The sequence below is a fragment of the Polistes fuscatus genome, unplaced genomic scaffold (assembly GCF_010416935.1).
Source record: "Polistes fuscatus isolate 324 unplaced genomic scaffold, CU_Pfus_HIC Scaffold19, whole genome shotgun sequence".
In the NCBI taxonomy this organism is placed as follows: domain Eukaryota; kingdom Metazoa; phylum Arthropoda; class Insecta; order Hymenoptera; family Vespidae; genus Polistes; species Polistes fuscatus.
The window spans coordinates 1,170,851-1,193,031 of NW_025113095.1; the positions used below are offsets into that span (position 1 = coordinate 1,170,851).

The following is a 22,181-nucleotide window of genomic DNA, read 5'->3' on the forward strand; positions in this document are numbered from 1 at the left end:
TATTATTATTATTATTATTTTTCTTATTTTAGTAGCAAAACAAATTATTAATTATTAGAACAATAATGTCAGAATACGAATTGTATTCTACGTTGTGAAGATTTTAAAAGAAAGAAAAAAAAAAAAACAAAAAACAAAAGGGAAAAGCAAGTCGCATTTTTATTTACAAAATTTTTTTCATTTCTTTCCTCTTATATGTACGATAATATAATTTCTTTGTTTTGTATTTTTTATTATTATTTTTTTTCTTAACGACACATATCACGACGTTGTGTCATCGACATTACGTTTCAAATCATTTTCGATGATTTCAAATCGAAATTTTCTAATCGAAAAAAGAGAGAAAGAGAGAGAGCATGATAGCGCGTTGTAAAAAATGAAGGAGAAAAAAAAGAAAGAAGAAAAAAGTACGATAAACACAATACACATATTTACATTTAGATGAATAAGTATAATAAAATGCGTAAGATTATAAAATAATAATAATAATCCAGAGTGAGAGCGAGAGTGAGAGTGAGAGTGAGAGAGCGAGAGAGTGGATTAGAAAGAAATAAAGTACGTGTTATGGGGTGTGCTTTTTTTCTTTCTTTCCTTATACGATTAATAAAGAAGAAGAAGAAGAAGAAGATGATGAAAAAAAATCACAAAAAAGGAAAAAAAAAAGATACATAATAAAACAAAAAAAATGACACCCCTTATGTAATGTAAAATAACGATGAAGAAAAGAAAAAAAAAATGGCGACGATGACGACAATGATGATGATCATGATGATGATGATTCTGATTATGATGATGATGATAATGATGTGACAAAAAAAAAAAAAAAAGAAAATATCTCATGGTGGTATATGTTAAATGAGATATATGACTTCTAAACTCACAGTTCCTTGCTTCAACTAATTTTTATTATTTATATTTTCTACGTAAATAAAAGGACCTTCTTTTTTTATTTTTTTTATATTTTTTGTTTTTTAACATAACACGGTTTTCGTTAATAGAATAAAAACTCTTCGAATTCGAGTCATAGTCGAAGGAGCTTTTTAAATATTTGTTTTTTTTTTTCTTTCTTTCTTTTTTCATATTTTCTACATAATTTAATTTCGAGATACATGTGCGCGTTATAAGATTTGTGCAAATGCATATCCACAAATGCACATATATTTCTGTCTAATAATTAAATATACACACTTGTATACACATATTTATGTTATATGTGTATGTATATATGTATAAGTAGATTTTAGAAGATTGGAAGAAGAATGAAAAGAAAAGAAAAGAAAAGAAAATGAACGATAAGTGGGCAATAGGAGAAAAAAAAAGATAACAAAAAAAAAACGAATATATAAAACCGAAAAAACTTTGTGATTCATTTTAGATGAAAACTCATAGGACTGACGGACTTATTACTTATTATTAATATTATTATTCGTATTGTAATTATTATTATTATTATTATTATATTTATATTATCTGATTGTATTATTATTATTATTATATCCTTCATTATTATTATTATTATTATTACGATTAATTTAGTGCCTAATATATTTTTTACATGATATATGAAATAATAAAATAGAAGAAAATAATGTGGAAGTCAAGAAAAAAAAAAGAAAAAGGCGAATTTACACTTCCTCGAAACTATTGTTTTTTTGCTACTTGATTAAAAACTATGGATAAAATTAATCGTTAGTTTAATATCGTATTTAACGAATTAGAAATAAAACTTACGGCGTAACACTTGCTGCTGTCCAAATGAATAAAATGAATTATTAAAGAATAAAAATGGCAAGAACGATACAAATCTTAACACACACACACGCGTACATATTACAAATATTTAAACGTTTAATACATAAAAACAATATCTACGCGTTGCCTAATTGAGGCTATTATTTTTTATACATTTCGAATCTATTAACCGTGCATTTAACGATTTTTAATACGAAAATTAAGCGAAGATTATAAAAATGAAGATAACGCGATGAAGAAACAATGACACATTTAACGAAACAAAAAAAAAATTAGCAATAACCCGCAACGATATAATATTTTTCTGTTTTAAAATTTATTTTTCATTTTATTATTTTTCTACCAATCGGATATTATGATCATTATGATTTATATTTTTTGTATTATCTGGATTTCATTGCAGCTTCCCCATATCGCTCATTGTATTATAAATCATATAGATTAGTATGCCTACAACTGTTATTGTACCTTTTAATCATCAAACGTTATTATTATATTATATTATTTTTTTTTTTTTTCATTAATACGATATACAATACATACAACACACAAATATAATATATATGTAGCCCAAGTGCGATAATATGATGCGATTTAATAAAAATGAAGAACTTTGAAAAAAAAAACAAGGAAAAAAAAAGGAATGTAAATTTAAAGAAAACACTTGAACATAGTAAAAAGGAAACAAAAAAATCCCGTACACGGTATAATTTATATATATTTACATCCAAGTGTAAGTATTTATGGTTACATTTGAATTACATGGATTACTTTGAAATAGAAAACCGTTCTTGTGATACGTCAAAAGTTTTTTAATCACTCGTAATTATCGCGTACCACATATATAAAGAAAAAAAAAAAAAAAAGAAGAGAATATGATATCTCTCATCATCTCGATGACAATTAATTTCTAGATTGGAAAGACTACGATCATCATCGGGGATTAACGACGTCATAGAAGAAGAATTTGCTTTACGCAAGAAATACATGATTGCGATCGATATTAAAAGAAAAAGAGAGGAACAACAGATAGATAATGAATTAATCAAATAATAGAAAACAAAAGATTAATATTTTTTATTTTTTTGACTATATATTTTTACCAATTTACTTTTTATATTTTATTTGTCAATTTTTCGCTAATTTCTTTTAATTTTTTTTTTCCTTCCAGTTTCGAAGTTAATTAAATATTAGAATATCATTTAGTTTGTTTTATTTTTTTTTATACGAAGAAGACAGCTGAAATGATCAAAGTACAAACGTATTAAAAAAAAAAAAAAAACAAGATTCTCCAATTTATTTATTAAAATTCTCTTTAAATTTTTCATTCGTTTCTTTTCGTTCCTTGAATTACAATTTTTGTACTCGCGAAAATCACACGTTTGCCTTTTTCTTTGGGTTTAAATAAAAGAAACGAGTAGTGTTTCATCGTCTGCGAATTTTAATGCAAAAAAAAAAAAGGAAAACAAATTAGAATAATTTCGCGCAAATTAAATATTTTTATGTTTGGTTTATCTTTTTTATTTTCGTATTTTCTCATCTTACGTACGTTCTTGTTTCGCAATCGCAAATGGGTTTTTTTTTTTTATGCCTTTTATCTTTCGAAATAACCGAACAGACGGTCGATTACTATCGACCGTGCGTAAATGTTCCGTACCTAAGAATTACTGTCGTAATTATCATTATTATTATTATTTTTACAAATTTTCTTCATAATTTTTCGTTAGTCACGTTTCAAATTTATTTTTAGTCAGGGTTGCGTCAGGGTTGCGTCAGGATTTTGTCTTTTTTTAATCGATTTTTTTTGTTTCTTCTTTTTTTAAGTCTTACATTAAGAACTCGTATATTTGGGTTTTGTTCGGGTTTTAATAAATTATTAAAAGAAAAAAAAAAAGAAAATACGAAATACGTTCGATAACTAAAATATTTTCAATCAAAGATTTTTTCTACAAAAAGAAAAGAAAAACAAAAAAAAGAAAAAAAAGAAAACATTTAATTATTTTCTTGCAATCATATTTTTCTACATAGTCCGAGAAATGATTAATAATTCATCAAATAGATTAAACATAGGTAGCAATGAGTGATCAGTATTGAATGAACATTTCTGATTTCCAATTATGTTGAGAAACACCTGAAGAAAGAAATCTGTTAAAACCATAACCCTTATTTTTATATAGAAAAAAAAAAAAAATAAAATCAAAAAAGGGAAAAATCTTAGAAGCATACAAAAGTATTATAAATGTTCGTAGCGTAGAAAATCGGTGTTAATTAGTGTCGAGAAGGTATACGCGTAAGTAAAACATAAAAATTTGAATGAATGACGTATCGTTGAAAGTGTTGAACGTAAATTGAACGTTTCTTATCGTCCTCGGTAAGATTTATTGAGAGTCTACCGAGAAAACTTCCGGATAATATTGTTTGAAGGTTGGTGTTGCAGTGTATATTGAAAAGGAGGACCTTCGAACGTTGTGTCATGTTTTTTTCATTCCAAGGAATTATACTACGATGACCAAGAAGATTTGAGGATTTATTTCTAACAAAAGAGAAAGAAAGAAATAAAGAAAGAGAGAGAGAATCTTTATCTTTATTTTGCATTCTTAATTGATTATTATAATAATGAAAACGAATGAGAACGTTCAAGAAATTGATAGATCATCGTTATCAGAACATGAACGAGATTATGATCCTTTTCTCAATAGATCGGACGGACCTAAAACCTCGTAGGATTATTTGCCTTTTATCTTTATTTTTTTCATTATCATTATTATTATTATTATTATTATTATTATTATTATTATTATTATTATTATTATTACATATATAGTGACGTTCAACGTAAATTGATAATAATCTCTGTAATTATATTTTTCTATTTTATTTTTATTTTTATTTTATTTTATTTTATTTTATTTCTGTTTATAAATTTTATCCTTTTTCAAAAATAAATATATTTTATTTATTTAATATTTATTTGAAAAAATATATATATATTTTATTCTGATTATAGATTATAATAGGATTGGCAACATTGAAGACTCTTAGTTATTTTTTCTAACTTTAATTTAATTGTCTCTATTATTATAATATATATCTTTGGTTACACAATGTGAATAGTTTTTTAGTTTTATAAATAGAATATCTATTAGATCAAATAGAATTTCAAATTTTCTTTTATAATCTCATTCATTCTAATTTTATTTTATTGTATTTTCTTAAATATAAACCCGATAATTTAATTTCCTAAATATTATAAATATATATCTTGGTTACAAATGTGAATAGTTTTTTTATTAAATATAATATCTATTAGATCAAATAGGGATTTCAAATTTTATCTTGTAATCTCATTCATTCTAATTTTATTGGTCAAGATTTTTCTGGTGCTGTTTATATTTATACAATTTTCAGGGACTTTAGCGTTTTTATGCATATAATGAAATCAGCCACGGCCACAGGTATTCTCTTCCTACCTAATGCTTTTCGTAGAACTGGCTACGTGATGTCCATCATTTGTGGTCTCCTTATTGGTTTGATTTACACGCACAATTCGGTCGTTCTGGTACGTGCCGTGCCCGTTATGAATAAGGTCGGATCAATTATAAAGTTCATTCAATCTTCCACGTGTCTATAAATATCATTACTTTTCTTTTTTTTTCTCTCTCTCTCTCTTCTTACACACTTTATATTCGAAGAAAAAAAATAAATAAATAAATTCACGCGACATTTTCACATATCAAAAAATATAACAAATCAATTTTGTAAACATTCATTAAACATATTATTTTTTTCTCTCCAATCATTCCTCTTTTATTTTCTTCTTCTTTAAATTTATTTCATAAATTTATTGACTTTATCAACGGATTTTTTCATATTTCCATTAATTAAATTTGATTATGTTATTTTTGTTTATTTTTTTTCTTTCCGATAAAAACCAGTTCAACTAACCTTGATATTTTCATTTTTTTTTTCTGTTTTTTTCTTTTTTTTTTTATAATTCATTGACAGGTGCAGTGCGCCCAAGCACTTTGCCGACGTCATCGTTTACCCAAGTTGGATTTTGCTGAAACCGTGGAGGTCTCATTTCTTATGGGTCCCGAGAGAACGCGTAGGCATGGTAAAACCTTCGCTGTGTTCACGAACGTTGTCGTCTGTTTCATACAGTATAAAGCAGTCGTGATATACATACTTTACGTTGCCAGTTCCTTTCAACAGGTGACATACATATAAATAAATAAATATATATACATATACATACACAAATATTCGCATTAATATGCAGACTGACTCATTTCAATGAATACGAAGAAATTAAATTGAAACAAAAATTTCAATGCATAATCAATTTCAATCAACGAATAATTGGAAATTGAAGCCTCCTGCATTTAAACACCATCTTCCAATGATCTTTACCTTTAAACAGGTGATACACATACACACTTAAAAAATGTGTATATGCACTTGGATTCATTTTAATGTTATCTCAGTCGGAAAAAAATGTATTTAAAAGAAATACACAAAAGTACTCCAAACTCACGAATATTTATGTATGTTAAGTATCACCCGGTATATATATATATATATATATGTATATAAATTTATTCTTATGACGAGCCATAAATTACAATCTTACGATCCTTATTAGGTAACGTGATGTAACCTCCGAATGATTTGTAAATATTTTCAACGAGAAAGTACATTTTTTGGTAGCGTTTTGTTATCTTATTGCAAACATAGAAAGTATCGATTGTAACATCGATAACAAATATCTTATTTCTAATTACTTAGATTAACCTTCACTTTTTATTTTATTTTTCTATACTTTTGTAGTGTAAATGAAACACACTCGATTGATCAATCCCATTCCTCTGATTTATTTATTTATTTTGTATTTATTTTTGATATTTATTGAGGACAAGTGGAACGATCGGATAATCCTATCGATAATACCATTCGACTTTTATCGAAGGACTATTTTTTTTTGTCTTCTTATTTATCGATTAGAAACTTTCGAGATCTGTTTTATTATCGAGTGTTATATAAATTTGTAAATTTATCGCAACAAGGTAATAATTTTGCTTTTTGTTTATTTCTTTTTTTTTTATCTATTTGTCTAAAGTAATAAATAATATTTATCGTCTCAGTGTCAGTAATTTCAATATTTATAACTTTGAAAATAAAATTATACGAGGATAAAAATGCGTCGAAGATAAAAAAAAAACCAAATGAAGAAACTTCTATTTTTTATCTTAAATATGCATTTTAAAAAAAAAAAGAAGAAAAAGACACGTTTTTCGTTAACGAACGTCCAATCGGTCATATCTCGATCGAATTGCATTTCTTTTTTTTTTTTTTGTTCCTTAATGACGTCAGAAAACTCGACGTAAACTTTCTTCTTATCTCGAATTGAAAATATATTACACAAAAATACGTACTTACGTATTTACATTTAATGCAAATAATTGAACGAAAAACACGCGCGCGTTTTAACAGATATTACAAAAATACCTTCTTTTGAATTTATTGTTGCGTTTGTTTGTTTTTGTTAATTAAAAACATTTTTCATTATTTCACAGATGATTGAATTTTATACAAAAATAACATTGGACGTACGAGTATACGTGATAATATTTTGTCCAATTTATTGTTCGATCATTCTCGTGCCCAATCTCAAATATTTGACACCACTTTCCGTGATCGGCACGATCTTCTTCATCTTTGGTATTGGAATCAGTTTCATTTATTTTCTCGATGATATTCCAAATCCTAAAAGACTCGAATTATTTACGAGTATCCATTCGGTGCCAATGTTTTCCAGTATTTTCCTATTCGCGTTACACAACATTGCGATATTTTTACCGTTAGAAAATACAATGGAGAATCCAAGGAACATGCCAAGATTAATAATCATTGCTACGATATTGAACACACTAGTTTATGTTACCTTTGGATTCTTAGGGTACAATAAATACAAGGAAAGCTGCGACACCGTCATCAAGAATTTACCACTCGACGAAATGTGAGTATTTATGTGATACTTTGTTTCTTTCAATATGTGTGTATGTGTTGGGAGAATGATAACGATGATGATAACTCGATGGAATTATTTATTTGTGATTAATGTAAAAAAAATAAAAATGTGAAACATATTATTTCAAACAATATGAAAAGGGAGATAAGTTGCACTGTGCATTCCAGAAATTTTTTAAAGTCAGTTTACACGGAATTGTAGTTGATTTTTATTTATATTTTATTTCATTTGAAAATTGATTCAACGCGTTTCTAGAAATAACAATGGATTTTGTTATTTTGTTAATGTATATTTGCAAGGAAAGATTTATCAATGAATAAAATTGGATGAAATTATTTTTGTATCTACGGTAGAATTCGTCAATGATTTATTAAATAGATTGAATTTTTTTCATGAGTCTACGGTTTCTGATTAATCAATGATTAAGGACTTTTTAAATAAATAAATTAAGGTTATTCGGTTAATTTTGAAATTTATTCATGGAAAGATTCGTGAATGATCGGAAAAATTTATCAACGAATAATTAGTAAATTTGTTGTACTGTCTGAGTCAGTCGTCAATGATTAAGGACGTATCCAATGAATAAAATATGGTTCAAGGATGTTTTTATTTATCTAAGATATAAATTCTTGTCAATAATTGGAATTTTATCGTCGAATATTTCGTCAATGTTTCTACGGTGTCATTCGTCAATGCACTACTAATTTGAATAAATGATTAATTAATTAATTCATTCATTCATTCAATCAATTAATTATTTTACCATTTAAATCTTATCGTAAATTTCATTCAATATTTGCAATTTATTAAAATACGATGATCGATGGATGATTTATTTCAACAAAAATTCAACGAATTCCAGAATTAATGTTCGCGAAGTTAAATAGATCATAAATATTATTTCTCCGTTTTAATTTATTTTTTCATATTTATAGATTTATAGATATTAGCTATAAAAAAAAAAAAAAGAAACCAATACATTTTAACGTATCATCAATAATTCTAAATTTAGCATCAAATCTGTCTCTGCTGTTATACGAATCCAATTAATTATAGAAATAAAATATTATTATTTTAAATAAAAAAATAATTCACACATTGTCTCGTATAAATCAAATAAATTATAAATAAAATATTATCTTTCAATAAAGAAAAAAAAAGAAAATGTACTTTGACGATGCACACACGCACACACACGCACACAAATATTCATATTATATATTTAATATCGTAAAACGTGATTATTAAGTAAACTCATGATTCTTTCAATTATATTGACACAAGAAATAATCGATAATGCGATATCGAATTCGATATAATTTTAATGAAACGAATGTCTTCGCGTCTTTCGTGTAATTTTGTTCTTCTTTAATATTATGATATCATCGATCAAATCAGAACATACCAAGACACATTAGCTTTTTCTCGACGGATAACATATATACATTACATTCTGTATTTTTCCTTTCGAATAAGAAGTATAAGTTCAACGAAAAACCTTGCGACATTATTTCGCGTACCAACGTAAAGAGTTTTATTAGTTTTCAAAGAAAAAAAAAAAACAAACTGAAGAATTATCATTGTACTCATCAACGAATTCGACCGCATTCTTCTAACATTTTTTTTTTTCTAACAAATCATTCATTAAACACCAACACACACATATATATATATACAAACACCCACATTTTGATTAGATGTCGAATAGAATTTTTTTTATCCACGTGGCTCAATGTTACGTGTTGCTACATTTATCATTCGATTAGATGAGATTATCTTCTTCCTTTTTTTTTTTTTTTTGAAAAAAAAGAAGAAGAAGAAGAATAAGAACATTGTTGATAAGATTCAATTAATTGTGTAAATAGTTTTGTTGGTCAACATGTACTACGTTACTGGCTGCATTTTCTTTTTCCAAAATTAAAATTGAAGATAATATTTTATCTATGATATAATTATAGTTCACGTAAAAATATATATATATATCTTACGTTATATTTAATATTTAATATTTTCAAAAAGTGTTCTTATTCGTGTGCGAATTGATTGAAAAGAATAAATGAATGAAACTAATCCTAAATGAATTTATAAATAAAGGCACATTGTTTTATTATTTTATTTAATTAAATGAAAATTTAGATTGATTTATTTAAAGTTTGATATGATCTAATAAATGAACTGAATTTTATAAAATAAATGATATATAAATTAGAAATAAATAAAATGAACTTACATGTGCTACATTTATATTTAATCTTGAACTTAATTTTTTTGTTTGTAACATTACAAAACTTTTAATTATATAATGAAATAATAATATATTATATTTCTAACGATTAAATTGAAATTTCTTTAGATTGGCGCAATTAACAAAGATTGGTATTTCAATCTGCGTATTATTTTCTATCGGTATAACATACATTGTACCAGTTAACATAATTTGGCCAATTATAATGGACATGACTAGCTTAGAAGATCGTCATGAAATTATTTTTCGTTTGGCTGGTATCTTAATAGCAAGTAAGTTATTAACACGAATACTTATATAATGAAAAACCAAAGATTAAATGAGGATTATTATAATAATTAATTGATTACTTAGCATTTTTAGCAATTGCAATACCAAAAATGATTTCATTAAGTAGCCTTCTAGCAGCTCTTGGTATGACAAGTTCTATGTTGTTTATTCCAATCTTAGTTGAGTTCAATACCAAATGGCAGGAAGGAACATATTTTTTATACTTCAAGACCGGATTTATTTTCATCATTTTTCTCCTCATTTTGGTAATAAACCTAATTCCAATGAATATTCTATCCACACATTGAATTACCAATAAGTTTATAAATAAGTTTGAAGTATTTTTTCAATGATCTCATTCAATGTACTTGCTGTTACTACGTATATGGTGTTTGTCTTGACCCTCTTTATGGCCTTCCCATAGAACACTGAACTGACATCGATATCAAAGTACCGTGAAAAAGAACGTCCGATTTTTATTTCAAATGTTATTTCATATTCTCTTTTTACTAAAGTTTCCTTTGTTTTACTTCTAACAATATTTATTTCATTTTAACATTGAAATTGAATAAGATTTTCGCGTCGATAATTATGACAATTTTAATACAATGATAAAATAATTATTAAATAAAGATATAACAATAATAAATTGAATAAAGAAAATTATGCGAGTGTCGGGAAACAAGGCAACATTTTGTTCTAGTTTCAATTGCAACAAATATCAATACAAACAATTAATTATTCTGTAATAAGTTTAATACTAAACATATATAATAATGCATAAATATTATGATAATATTAATAATGATAATTATTATTATTATCGATTATTAGTTATTCGGAGCCATGGAAAGTGTTCGTACAATGTTAATGGCGTACAATGATACGAAAGAAGAAGGTTGTTGACAATGTTCCCAGACGAATAAATATCTCGATCTATCGGTTGCTATCAATCGATGAAAAAAAAAAGTAAAAGAAATAGAAAGAGAGAAAGAAATAGATAAAGAAAGATAGAGAAAGATAGAGAAACAAAGAGAGAGAGAGTAAATGATTATATACTTGCCATGATTGCATAAGAAATGAACCGAAAAACGTGATTGGTCGTGCCTCTTTGAAATTGAGTGCATGTACTAAAAGAGACACGTGCAACAGAGAGATATACGATCGATTATTATTAAAAAGAAAGAAAGGAAGAGAGTTAGATATATGAAATAGAAATTTTTATGTTTAAATAATAGATTGATAATTGTTATTTTGTTTTTTACGATAATTCAAATTAAATTGTATCGTAACAATTGTATTAAATATAACAAAATGTACGATAGAATTAAATAAGAAATATAAAAAATGTTGATAGAGATATATTAATTGAAATGAAATTTATTATAAATTAAGTATAGAACACGTTTTTTTATATTTTTTGTTTTTTTCTAACGTAAATTTATATAATAAATTTATAAATATATAAATATTTAATAATATAAAATAATAAATTAATAAATATATAATTAATAAATTAATAATTTAATAAATATAAATTTATAAAATATATAAATATTTTGTAAAGAAAATTATGATAATTGTAAAAAGAAATGAAATGTATTATATTTAATTGTATTATATTTAATATTACACTAATAAAACATTAGAACTTTATAATAATTGCATGAAAAGTAAGTGAGTATAATAATTCGTGTATTTAAAGTTGATATTTTTGTTATTTAATAAAATCAATTTCTATTTATTGAGGAAACACAGATCGTAAATAAACAAATCAATCTTTTATTTAATAATATTTGACTAGACACAGAAAGAGAGAGGGGAAACAAAGAAAGAGAGAGGAGGATATTGGCAGAGAACACGTGAAACGAGAAAAGAACAAAGAGCAAAATTCGCGATCGGTTAGAAAGAAAAAACTGGAAGGTGAAAGGGACTGAACAAAGTGCACCCAATGTAGGATCTCGGAATCGAATTAATCGAATTTAAACTTGGGTTATATCATTTCGCATTTATCAAATAAAAATATAAAAGCAACAAATGTGTGTAAAAACAGCAAATTTCTCTATCCTTTTTTTTTTATATTTTATCGTTATTTATTCTTCCAAACGTATTAAAAAACATTAAACGAAAAATAATCTTCCCATTGCTCGACAAAATCAATACATTTTAATCTACGAAAATCAGAGAGTCCCTTGTTTAATAAAAAATAAAAAAAGAGAAGAAGAATAAACAATGGAGACAAATGTGAACACAAACGTGAAGATAATGAAAATCACAAAAAAAAACACGTAATGTTGATTAATTGAAAATTCTTCTTGTCTTGCTCGTTGTTAAAAAACAAAAAAGTAAATAAATTGGGAATGTAGAAAAGGTGTGAGATAAAAAGCGATTGTATACCGATGATCGGCCAATAGAAGGACACAGAGGGTCGTCCTCGTGGTGTCCCCCACTTTTCCTTCTCGTCAATTGCTCGTAATACCGTTCTGCAAAGAAGAAGTCGCATTGAGAACTGCTCGCGTTGTCTCGTCGCAGTAGTCAGTCATTCACGTGCGTTGCCTACACCTATCGATAGGTAGGTAGGTAAGCAGGTATATATAAACCTGCCTAACGTCCAAGAAATTGCCCAGTCGTGCTTCGTTTCTCTCAACGGAATCCAAACCAACGAAGGATTCCCCATCTTCATTTTTTTTTCGGACTATTTCGTTAAACCATCATTGTTATATTCTTTTTTTTATATTCAATTTTTAACACCACACAAATACATATTAATTGTCTCACGATATATACTTTTTGTTTTTTAAAACAAAATATATTTAGATTTTGTATATTTCTTCTGTTGTTCTCGAATTTTTCTTCGGGAGGTAAATTTCGTATTTTATTTAATAATTTTTAAAATAAAATAAAATAAAATAAAATAATTTTAAATTATTTTAAAATGAAATTCGTATTTTAAATCCTCAAATTTCGTGACTGATAAATTAGGGGTGTTCTTGCTCGAGTTGGAAAAATTAGATCAGGTCACACGTGATACACCTTGTTGCATCAAAGAGGATTTACATTTTGTGATCCTTCGCATCAAGTTTACTACTACTATTACTACTACTATTACTACTACTATTACTATTGTTGCGTGAAAGAAACGGTGACTCTGTTACGTCGTAACTGCATCAACGGTGCTTTCTCCCGTGCGTCATCGTGAACGAACAAGAACGTGTTGCCCCGTTGTTCTTCGCAACCCCCCCATTTTCATACTTCGATATAAAAAGAAGAAAGAAAGAAAGAAATAAAACAAATGGAGGGAAATTTAATGAAATAAATTATGGCCACGTGACGGATTAATCAACGATCAATAAATTATTGTCGATTGAATAATTATTTCATTTAACGATCGTGTTTTCCTTCAACACGGATTTATTATTTTCAACCTTCCATCGAGGAAAACATTAATTAATATACTTTGTTACGTCTGTGATATAAAAAAAAAAGTAAGTATAGTATTTAATATTTATGTACGTGTACGTGTATGTGTTGTAAACGTGTGTGTTGTCACGTTCGTGGGAACATGCAAATTCTATTATCGTTTTAACTATTGTTAATAGCATCTGGCACCTCTTTGTACGATCGAGTTTCTAATGTTGCTTCTAATACGACTTTTCATTCGCTTATGCGAATCTTTGATCTACAATTTTTTTTCTTTTTAATTTTTTTTTTGGTCTTTTTTTGATAATCCTTTTTCGATTTTATTCGATCATTTATTACATTTATTAATCGATTTAAAATTATATTTAAATTTTGGATCATCGACGTATCAACGAGATTACACTTGTTTAAATAAATCACTATGGTTCTTAGGTATTTCTAAAATTATTCTTATTTGAATTATTATTAATATAATAATAATAATTCTTATTTGAATTATTATTATAAAACATTTATATTCGATCATAATTATTTTTATTTCATTCGTTGTTGTATTATTCAGTATTCATGATTCGATATTTTCTTATGTTTTTTTCTTATTGAACGATTGATCAGTTGAACGAACTTTTTTTAATATAAAGAATCATAGAAATTGTACTTTACGAAGAAATAATTAATAGAATAAATATGCAACTTTTCTTTGACGAAGTCGAACAACTTTTCTCTCATTTTCTGTCATTATCATTAATTCAATAATCGTAACGATGTTTGAGGTATCGTTTTGTGATAAGAAACCTCATGATACCATTTACATTTGTTTAATTATACCTTTCTGCATATGTACGTGATGCAATTTTAGATTCATTTTACTTTCGTACGACTATCGTTTTAAAAAAACCTTCAACTTTTTACGTAACATTTCGCGTTCGAAAGTTCAAGTTTTATTTTTTCCCCCGCACAATGGTCATTTTAACTTTTATTTTCATCTATTTTTGACAAAACAATTTTGATATAATTTAGACCAACGGACAGTGTTAACGAGTGATAGCGAATTTAAAAGAAATCTTTTATCGTTCGATCAATTTAAAACAAAAATTATCTCGCTGGTAATTAGAATTTTGAAAAAATATAACCAATTGACACACCCACTTATATAAATATATATATGTGTATAATAATCAAAATTCATCAAAATATATATATTCAATCATTACTATAAATATATAATTGATTATCTCGTTAGATTTTAAATTCAATTTAATAATTGAATACTATACACGCGTGTTATTTTCATTTTTAATTTCATATAAAATTATTAATATATTTTATATTATTTTTAATTGAGATAATATATTTATTTAATCATACTTCATTGACAAAATAATCAACAAAAATCTACCCAAGTATGCGATCAAATTTTTACAATTTAATTTACAAATTGTTTCTACGTTAAATTCAAAATTTTTCAATCTATCCGAGTAATAAACATAATTCATTTCTTTAATTTATTCAATATTTTTTACAGAAAATCATAAAATTCGGTCAATTATTTTTCGCTATAATCATTTTTCATTATATATTATAAATATTTGATAATTTTTTATGTTCCTCGTTATCCAAAGCAATGAATTGATATCTCAAGACAGTACACAAGTACGGGTTTTTTTATCATCACTTTTAAGATAAAAACAGAGAAACTTCGATGCCATACTCGATTACATCAATATTTTTATTTTACATGATTAATACACATGTATACACATACACGTGCACGTATAACCATAAATCGATGCACATGTTGTTTGCAATATATTTTTTCTCGTTTTTATAATATTATTACGTCAAACATTTGTGTAAATTATCGGGGCCAAAAAAAAAAAATAAGAAAATAAAATAAAATACATAGTTCGTTAAGCAATCTTTCTTGGAATGCATATTTTATTATACATTTAAAATGAAAGAGGAAAAAAGAAAGAGAGAGAGAAACACACACACGAATAGAATAATTCATAAGAATTGTTGTTGTCATTTTTGTATTTACTTTGTCTCTTGGATTGTATGATCGATTGATCGATAAGAATATCAATCCGATGTTTCTCGCATTCCCAAACACCGAAAGATTAATTTTATCTGGAATCTTCAGAAGCTTAGACCAATATCGCGATAAGCAAGTTTAATTGAAAAATTTCGTTACCTAGTTTAGTGAAATAAGAATTCATTCCTATCGTGATTAATATCGAAGGACTTTCAAAGTTTTTTTATTAGAGATCTTCTATTAATTGAAATTAATACAAATTTAATATGATAATCATGATTTAGTAAAAATTCAAATATATCTTTTGTCTACGATCATTGATGATAAAACATTTCCATTATTTCTTTTGTATTTCTCTTGTCGCGTTTATCTTTTAATCTTTAAATGCATGTAACTGCAGTGGCACAAAAAATGAACACACTTTTTCGTATGTTCATATGAATTAAATGAAATTTTATTTGAAAAAAACACAAATAAGTTAATATTTTTATTTTATTTATTCTTACTCCGCCCCTTTCGGGTTTGGAGGACAAATAAGTTAATATTACATTCTTAAAAAAATATTCTTAAAAAATATAAAAATAATTTAAATTAAATATATAATTATACAATATAAAAATATATTAATGAAAATTAAATATTTCCAAGTTTTTCATTTATTAATTAATGTTATTTGTATTTTTTTTAGAATAACAAACACCATGGGCAAAATGGAAAAGGGAACAGAATCGAGTGGTGAAATGATGAAAGATTTTAACAGCAGGTAATGAAAACAACGTATTTGTTTTTTCGCGATTTTCACGATTATTGTTTTATTTTTTTCTTCTCTATTATACAAAAAAAAAAAAGAAATGTCATTTTATACGTAACGTAAAAAACGTATTTACCTTATTAAATAAGATTGTGATTTATCGATAGGATATCTTGTTACAAAGGGGGGTTTAGATTAAAAAATTATCGGAACAATCGAGACATGTAAATCGATCGTTAAAGATGTGTTCGACAATGTTTTTCTTTTTTTTTAAGGATTTTGTTTTCTTTCTTTTTCTTTTTTATTCTCCTTTTTTTTTATCGCGTAGAAAACGAACGATAAAAAAATATAATTGAAATTCGCGTATCTTTCACAATAGAACATATTTGTTCGGCGATTAACTCGATAATATCGCGCAATTAATTCTTCTTTTTATTATTCTTTGTTATTTCCTTCATCCTGTTTATTTATTTTTTTGTTTTTTCATTTAGCACGAAGATCGCAGCGATCTCGATCGGTGATTACAACGAGAAGGATGAATTTTACGATCCCTTCGAACACAGAGACAAAAAACATACCAATTCGTAAGTTTATTTGATTTTTATTCAAATATTTATTTTTATATTTTCGTGAAAAGAAGAAGAACACACTCGTCTATACGATTGAAATTATAATTTTTAATGTAAATTCTGATTGCAAGATATTAAAAATTGTTTCAAACTCATAGTATAATTAAAATAATTGAAAATTTTCTCAAATATTTCCAATTTTCGATCACAATTATAATTTAAATACAATTCATTTCAAAAATGCATATAATTATACTAAATAATATATTTTATAATTTCTAATGTATCTAAAATAAGCTTCAATTCAATCATATACACGAATGGTTTGAAAATTGTCGCGAGCTTGTAATTATTATTTAAAATAGAAAAAAAAAATAAATAAATAAATAAAAGATTTAATATGGATATTAAATTTGTAATTTTTAGTGACTTGGGATCGTTAGCCCACCTTTTGAAATCATCCCTCGGTACCGGTATTTTAGCGATGCCTAACGCGATTAGAAATGGTGGTCTAGTAATCGGTTCATTTGGGACCATAATCATTGGTATAATTTGTGCTCATTGCGTACACATACTCGTCCGTTCCTCTCACATACTTTGCAAACGTACAAAAACACCAAAGATGACGTATGCCGAGACAGCCTACGCGGCATTTTTGTGTGGACCTAAAGCTTTAAGACCTTGGGCAAATGTTAGCAAAATATTCGTAAACATAGCACTATCAGCAACTTATATAGGTGGTGCCTGTGTTTACGTTGTTTTCATAGCTACGACGATTCATCAGGTTAGTTGGTTGATTTAATCACCTGTTCGTTTAAATGATCTAATCGTTTTTATCCTTAAGTTATAATTATCTCATCTCGATGAAATATTCTGCATCGCGAATGATATTTATTTATATTTAGCTATTTATTTTCATTTACATTGAACAACAATAATTATATATGATAATCAATGTATTTCCAGATTGCTGAACATTATAATGGAACTAACACGATAAGCAAAGTTTCCGTAATGTTAGCATTGATACCAGCAGTTATTTTATTAGGACAAGTCAGAAATCTCAAGTATATGGTACCTTTCTCGATGGTTGCCAACATCAGTATGTTTGTTGGTTTCATTATGACTCTTTATTATATCTTCAAGGATATCAAACCTATCGATAAAGTCAACATGTTCCCGGAAATTCAACAATTGCCGATATTCTTTGCTACTGTCGTATTCGCCATTGAAGGAATCGGTGTCGTAAGTATCAACTTTTCCATTAGTTTTTCCGATTAAAAATCATCTTAGCACGTCTTATGCAATTTCTACGAATACGTGTGAGAATCTGATATGAAAAAATAAAAATAAAAATAAAGACAACAAACATACAATGTTGATTAATAGGTTTATTTGCATTAATCACTTTTATTCTTGATTAATAGGTAATGCCAGTGGAAAATAACATGGAAAAACCGCAACATTTTCTTGGTTGTCCTAGTGTACTCAACATAACAATGTCCATAGTCGTTACCCTTTATGCAGTTATTGGAATCTTTGGTTATCTGGCTTATGGGGAAAACACTGAAGCTTCTGTCACTTTAAACATTCCAGTGGAAGACATGTAAGTTATTTTGAAATGTTGCTATTAAAATGAATATATTCTAATTATTCCTTATTTTTTTTCGATTGTTCCACGATTTTATGAAAATCAATTTTTTTTTGTTTATATTGAAATCTATTTGCTATTAAAAGATTCTGATTCGATGAATAAATATAAACTAAATATAAATAAATAAATAATAAATATAAATAAATATAAAATAAATATAAATATTCGATGAATAAATAATAAAAAAAAAAATGTTGAATTCTTCAGGATTGATTGTCATCAATTTTCCATTGAAAGATTTTTAAAATGACAGAACGAATTTATCGAAATATTAATAAAAAAAATATTGTTTTGTTTGTTTGTTTAAGTATGGGTCAAGTGGTCAAATTGTTGATCGGTTTGGCTGTTTTATTCACATACGGTTTACAACTTTTCGTACCATTGGATATAATATGGAACGCAATAAAGACGATATTTAGTCACAAGTACGAAGCTATTGGTGAAATAACTTTAAGGACTCTTGTCGCTTTACTGACAGGTGTGTATACGTGTGTATATGTGTGTGTGTATATATGTATCTTCTAGTCTTGTTTTTTTATTTTCCTATCAAATATGTCTGACGTTATATGGCGCGTTATATCGCGTGGCAAGTGAAACGAATGCCAGACGGCGCGTCTTACTTTCCTAAGGTAAGAAGAGAGGAGAGTAGGACAGGTAAAATACTCGTTTGACCAGCGTACCGTGTCGGGAGTATGACTCAGGATCGATTATGAGAATCGTTCCTCTTCCATGATTTTCTATTAATTCTTTATCGATCTATATTTTATCACTTTTTATTTTATATATATTGAAAATCTATTTTTTTTCTTTTTTTTTTTTATAAATAATTACAAGAAGAACAAATCATATTTAATTGATCCGAGATACACAAATTTTGATTATTTTCAATTTATTTCAAATATAGAAAATATTAAAAATATATTCCACAAAATATTTTATTTAACTAATTTAATCTTATTATCTTAGAGATATATTTAATATTTGAATATTAATTTATGATAATCAATGATAATGATGACGTGATAAATTACGTTTTAAATTTCGATTTACGTAAAAACCACTCGTTTCTTTTTTTTCCCCCCACCCCTAATTTTCAATGCAAATGATTTAATTGAGCATGAAAATAGTTACCATTCGTCGCATGACGCATTACCAAAAGAATCGTCGTAAAGAAATAAAAATATATAGAGTGAGAGAGAGAGAGAGTGAGACGCCGAATCACCTGGCCTGAATTGTTCGGAACCATGTCATGTACTCGTTAACTCGGTTATAATAAAAAAGACGGAAATTAAACTGGCAACAGCCTTGATTTATTCCGCTTCGATGCGGTCCACATCGGTTTGTTTACTGTTAATCGTGAATTATAGTTAAAACCTTATTTCAAATTTTTTGTATTTTTGTTCTTTTTTTCCTTTTTTTGTTCTTCTCTTTGTCTATCCTATTTGTTCTTCCTGGTTTCGTTAAATTATTCGTACTTACGATTATCTCCTATTCATTTCATATCTTTTTATTTTTTGTTTCCTCTATTCTTATCGATAAATGGTATCATTAACATTTTAGCGTACTTACGTAAAGAAACATTAAAGGATACTAATACGGAAATAAGTAAAAAAAAAAAAAAATGCGAAAAATACGTTTAACTCTCTAAAGTATGTAAAAATAACTATTTTTCAAAATTATCAACGCAGTGTCTTTTCATATTGTCGTAACATTTTTCTATATTCATTTCAATTCAAACGTTATTTTTAATTGTTGAAATATTTAAATAAAAGACGTAGTAGCGATCCTTCTTCTACTTTTTTTTTTCTTTTTTTTTTTCAAATTTTAATATTAAAATCAAAATATCAAAGAAATATTTTTAATATTAATATTAAAATATTAAATAAATATCTCTAATATCAAATTTAAAAAAAAATTACAAAAATTTAATGCATCTAATCAAATATCTAATATTAAAAATCTCGTTTGATTTGCATTACAAATTTTTCAAATATTTTCTAATAAAAACATTATATAAGGAATAATTCGATTAAGGGCATTGTTAAAAACAAATTGATAATCCCTCGATTAGATCAATTAAATATAATTTGTACTTTGTTATCATATTTAAAATTAGATTTTCATTTTAATTTGTAGCAATGTTATATAAATTGTAATAATAATTATATTAATTATATTGTTTATTTTCAGTTGGAGTAGCGGTAAGCGTGCAAGAATTGGAACCATTCATATCTTTGGTAGGTGCAATATTCTTTTCCATTTTGGGAATCAGTATACCTGTGATAGTCGAAACAATTTCATGCTGGGACGGCCATTTGGGTAGGTTCAAATGGAGACTCATAAAAAATGGTTTACTATTAATATTTTCGTTGATGGCATTGGGATTTGGTTCGTGGATATCCATCAAGCAAATAATTAAGGTTTACGAAAAGTAATTATTTACTTTTTAACAATGACAAATTGCATACTATTTGTTTGTTTTTTTTTTCTTTGCGACACGGAATTACTTGCCATATGAAACACGTGTGTCTCGTTAAAGATAATGCGAGGAAATATAGGAGATAGAAGAAAAATAAGAGAGCGATAACGAAACAAAAAATAAAAAAAGAAAGAAAGGAATGAAGAAATAAGGAAAAAAACAAAAGCAATGTATACAAATGTATACAATTACGTCGAGAATTAATTACATTTATAACATTTTACTTAATGTTCACGATAAATCATTTACGTCAGAGATAATTTCTATTTATCAGTGATTAGTATCGAATGTTGCAAAAAAGTTTTATGTTAGTTTGATGTTAATAATATGTCCTCTTGAGTTTATTTTCCTTCATATTTTTTTTCTATTTTTGCTTCGTTTTTTTTTGTAGATATGTATATTTTATAAATATTATCTTTCTATTTAATGTTTATTAAATGATATCGATATGAAGGTTGAATCGTGTTAGTCACAAAAATTAAATCACAAAATTAGATCTCGGAAATTAATTTTGTTTTTTTTTTTTAATATTTTTTCTTAAATATCCAATTTTCTTCAATTAGATTCGATCTGCATTTTATGTAAGAAATTTTAAAAAATGAATTATCGTTCGCCGTATAAATTTTGTAATACAATTGTATATAAATAGTTTATAAGCATTTAGCGTTGAATAATATTTTTATTTAATTTAATTAACAATTAATTTTGTTTTTTATGATTGAAAGGAATAATATTCCGTCATCAATATAAAATATTTAATTTTTTATTTAATTTTATAATCAAAACTAATGAAATATTTTATAATAAAAATGATTAATTAAATAAAATATTATTGAACGCTAATTTTAAAATATACTTTAACGTATATTATATTAAATGTAAATAATTAATTATATGACATCGTTCAATCAACAATTATGTTGGAACGTTATTCGCATTAAACGACAATGTTTATATTTTTCTTATAAATAGAAATCG

General features: G+C 26.1%; 2 protein-coding genes across 2 annotated transcripts; both read left to right on the plus strand.

Annotated features, from left to right (window-relative positions):
* The first annotated feature begins 7,622 nt into the window (after positions 1 to 7,622).
* Positions 7,623 to 11,280, plus strand: LOC122515886 (proton-coupled amino acid transporter-like protein pathetic). Its single transcript, XM_043633380.1, has 4 exons — positions 7,623 to 7,768; positions 10,134 to 10,297; positions 10,380 to 10,561; positions 11,130 to 11,280. The coding sequence occupies exons 1-4, from the start codon at positions 7,623 to 7,625 to the stop codon at positions 11,199 to 11,201; spliced, it is 564 nt and encodes a 187-aa protein (XP_043489315.1). The 3' UTR covers positions 11,202 to 11,280.
* Positions 11,281 to 13,419: 2,139 nt separating this feature from the next.
* Positions 13,420 to 21,527, plus strand: LOC122515819 (proton-coupled amino acid transporter-like protein pathetic). The gene is made up of 8 exons (XM_043633315.1): positions 13,420 to 13,780; positions 16,439 to 16,513; positions 16,993 to 17,085; positions 17,497 to 17,854; positions 18,037 to 18,315; positions 18,498 to 18,676; positions 19,033 to 19,202; positions 20,915 to 21,527. The coding sequence occupies exons 2-8, from the start codon at positions 16,452 to 16,454 to the stop codon at positions 21,157 to 21,159; spliced, it is 1,386 nt and encodes a 461-aa protein (XP_043489250.1). The 5' UTR covers positions 13,420 to 13,780; positions 16,439 to 16,451; the 3' UTR covers positions 21,160 to 21,527.
* Positions 21,528 to 22,181: the final 654 nt, after the last annotated feature.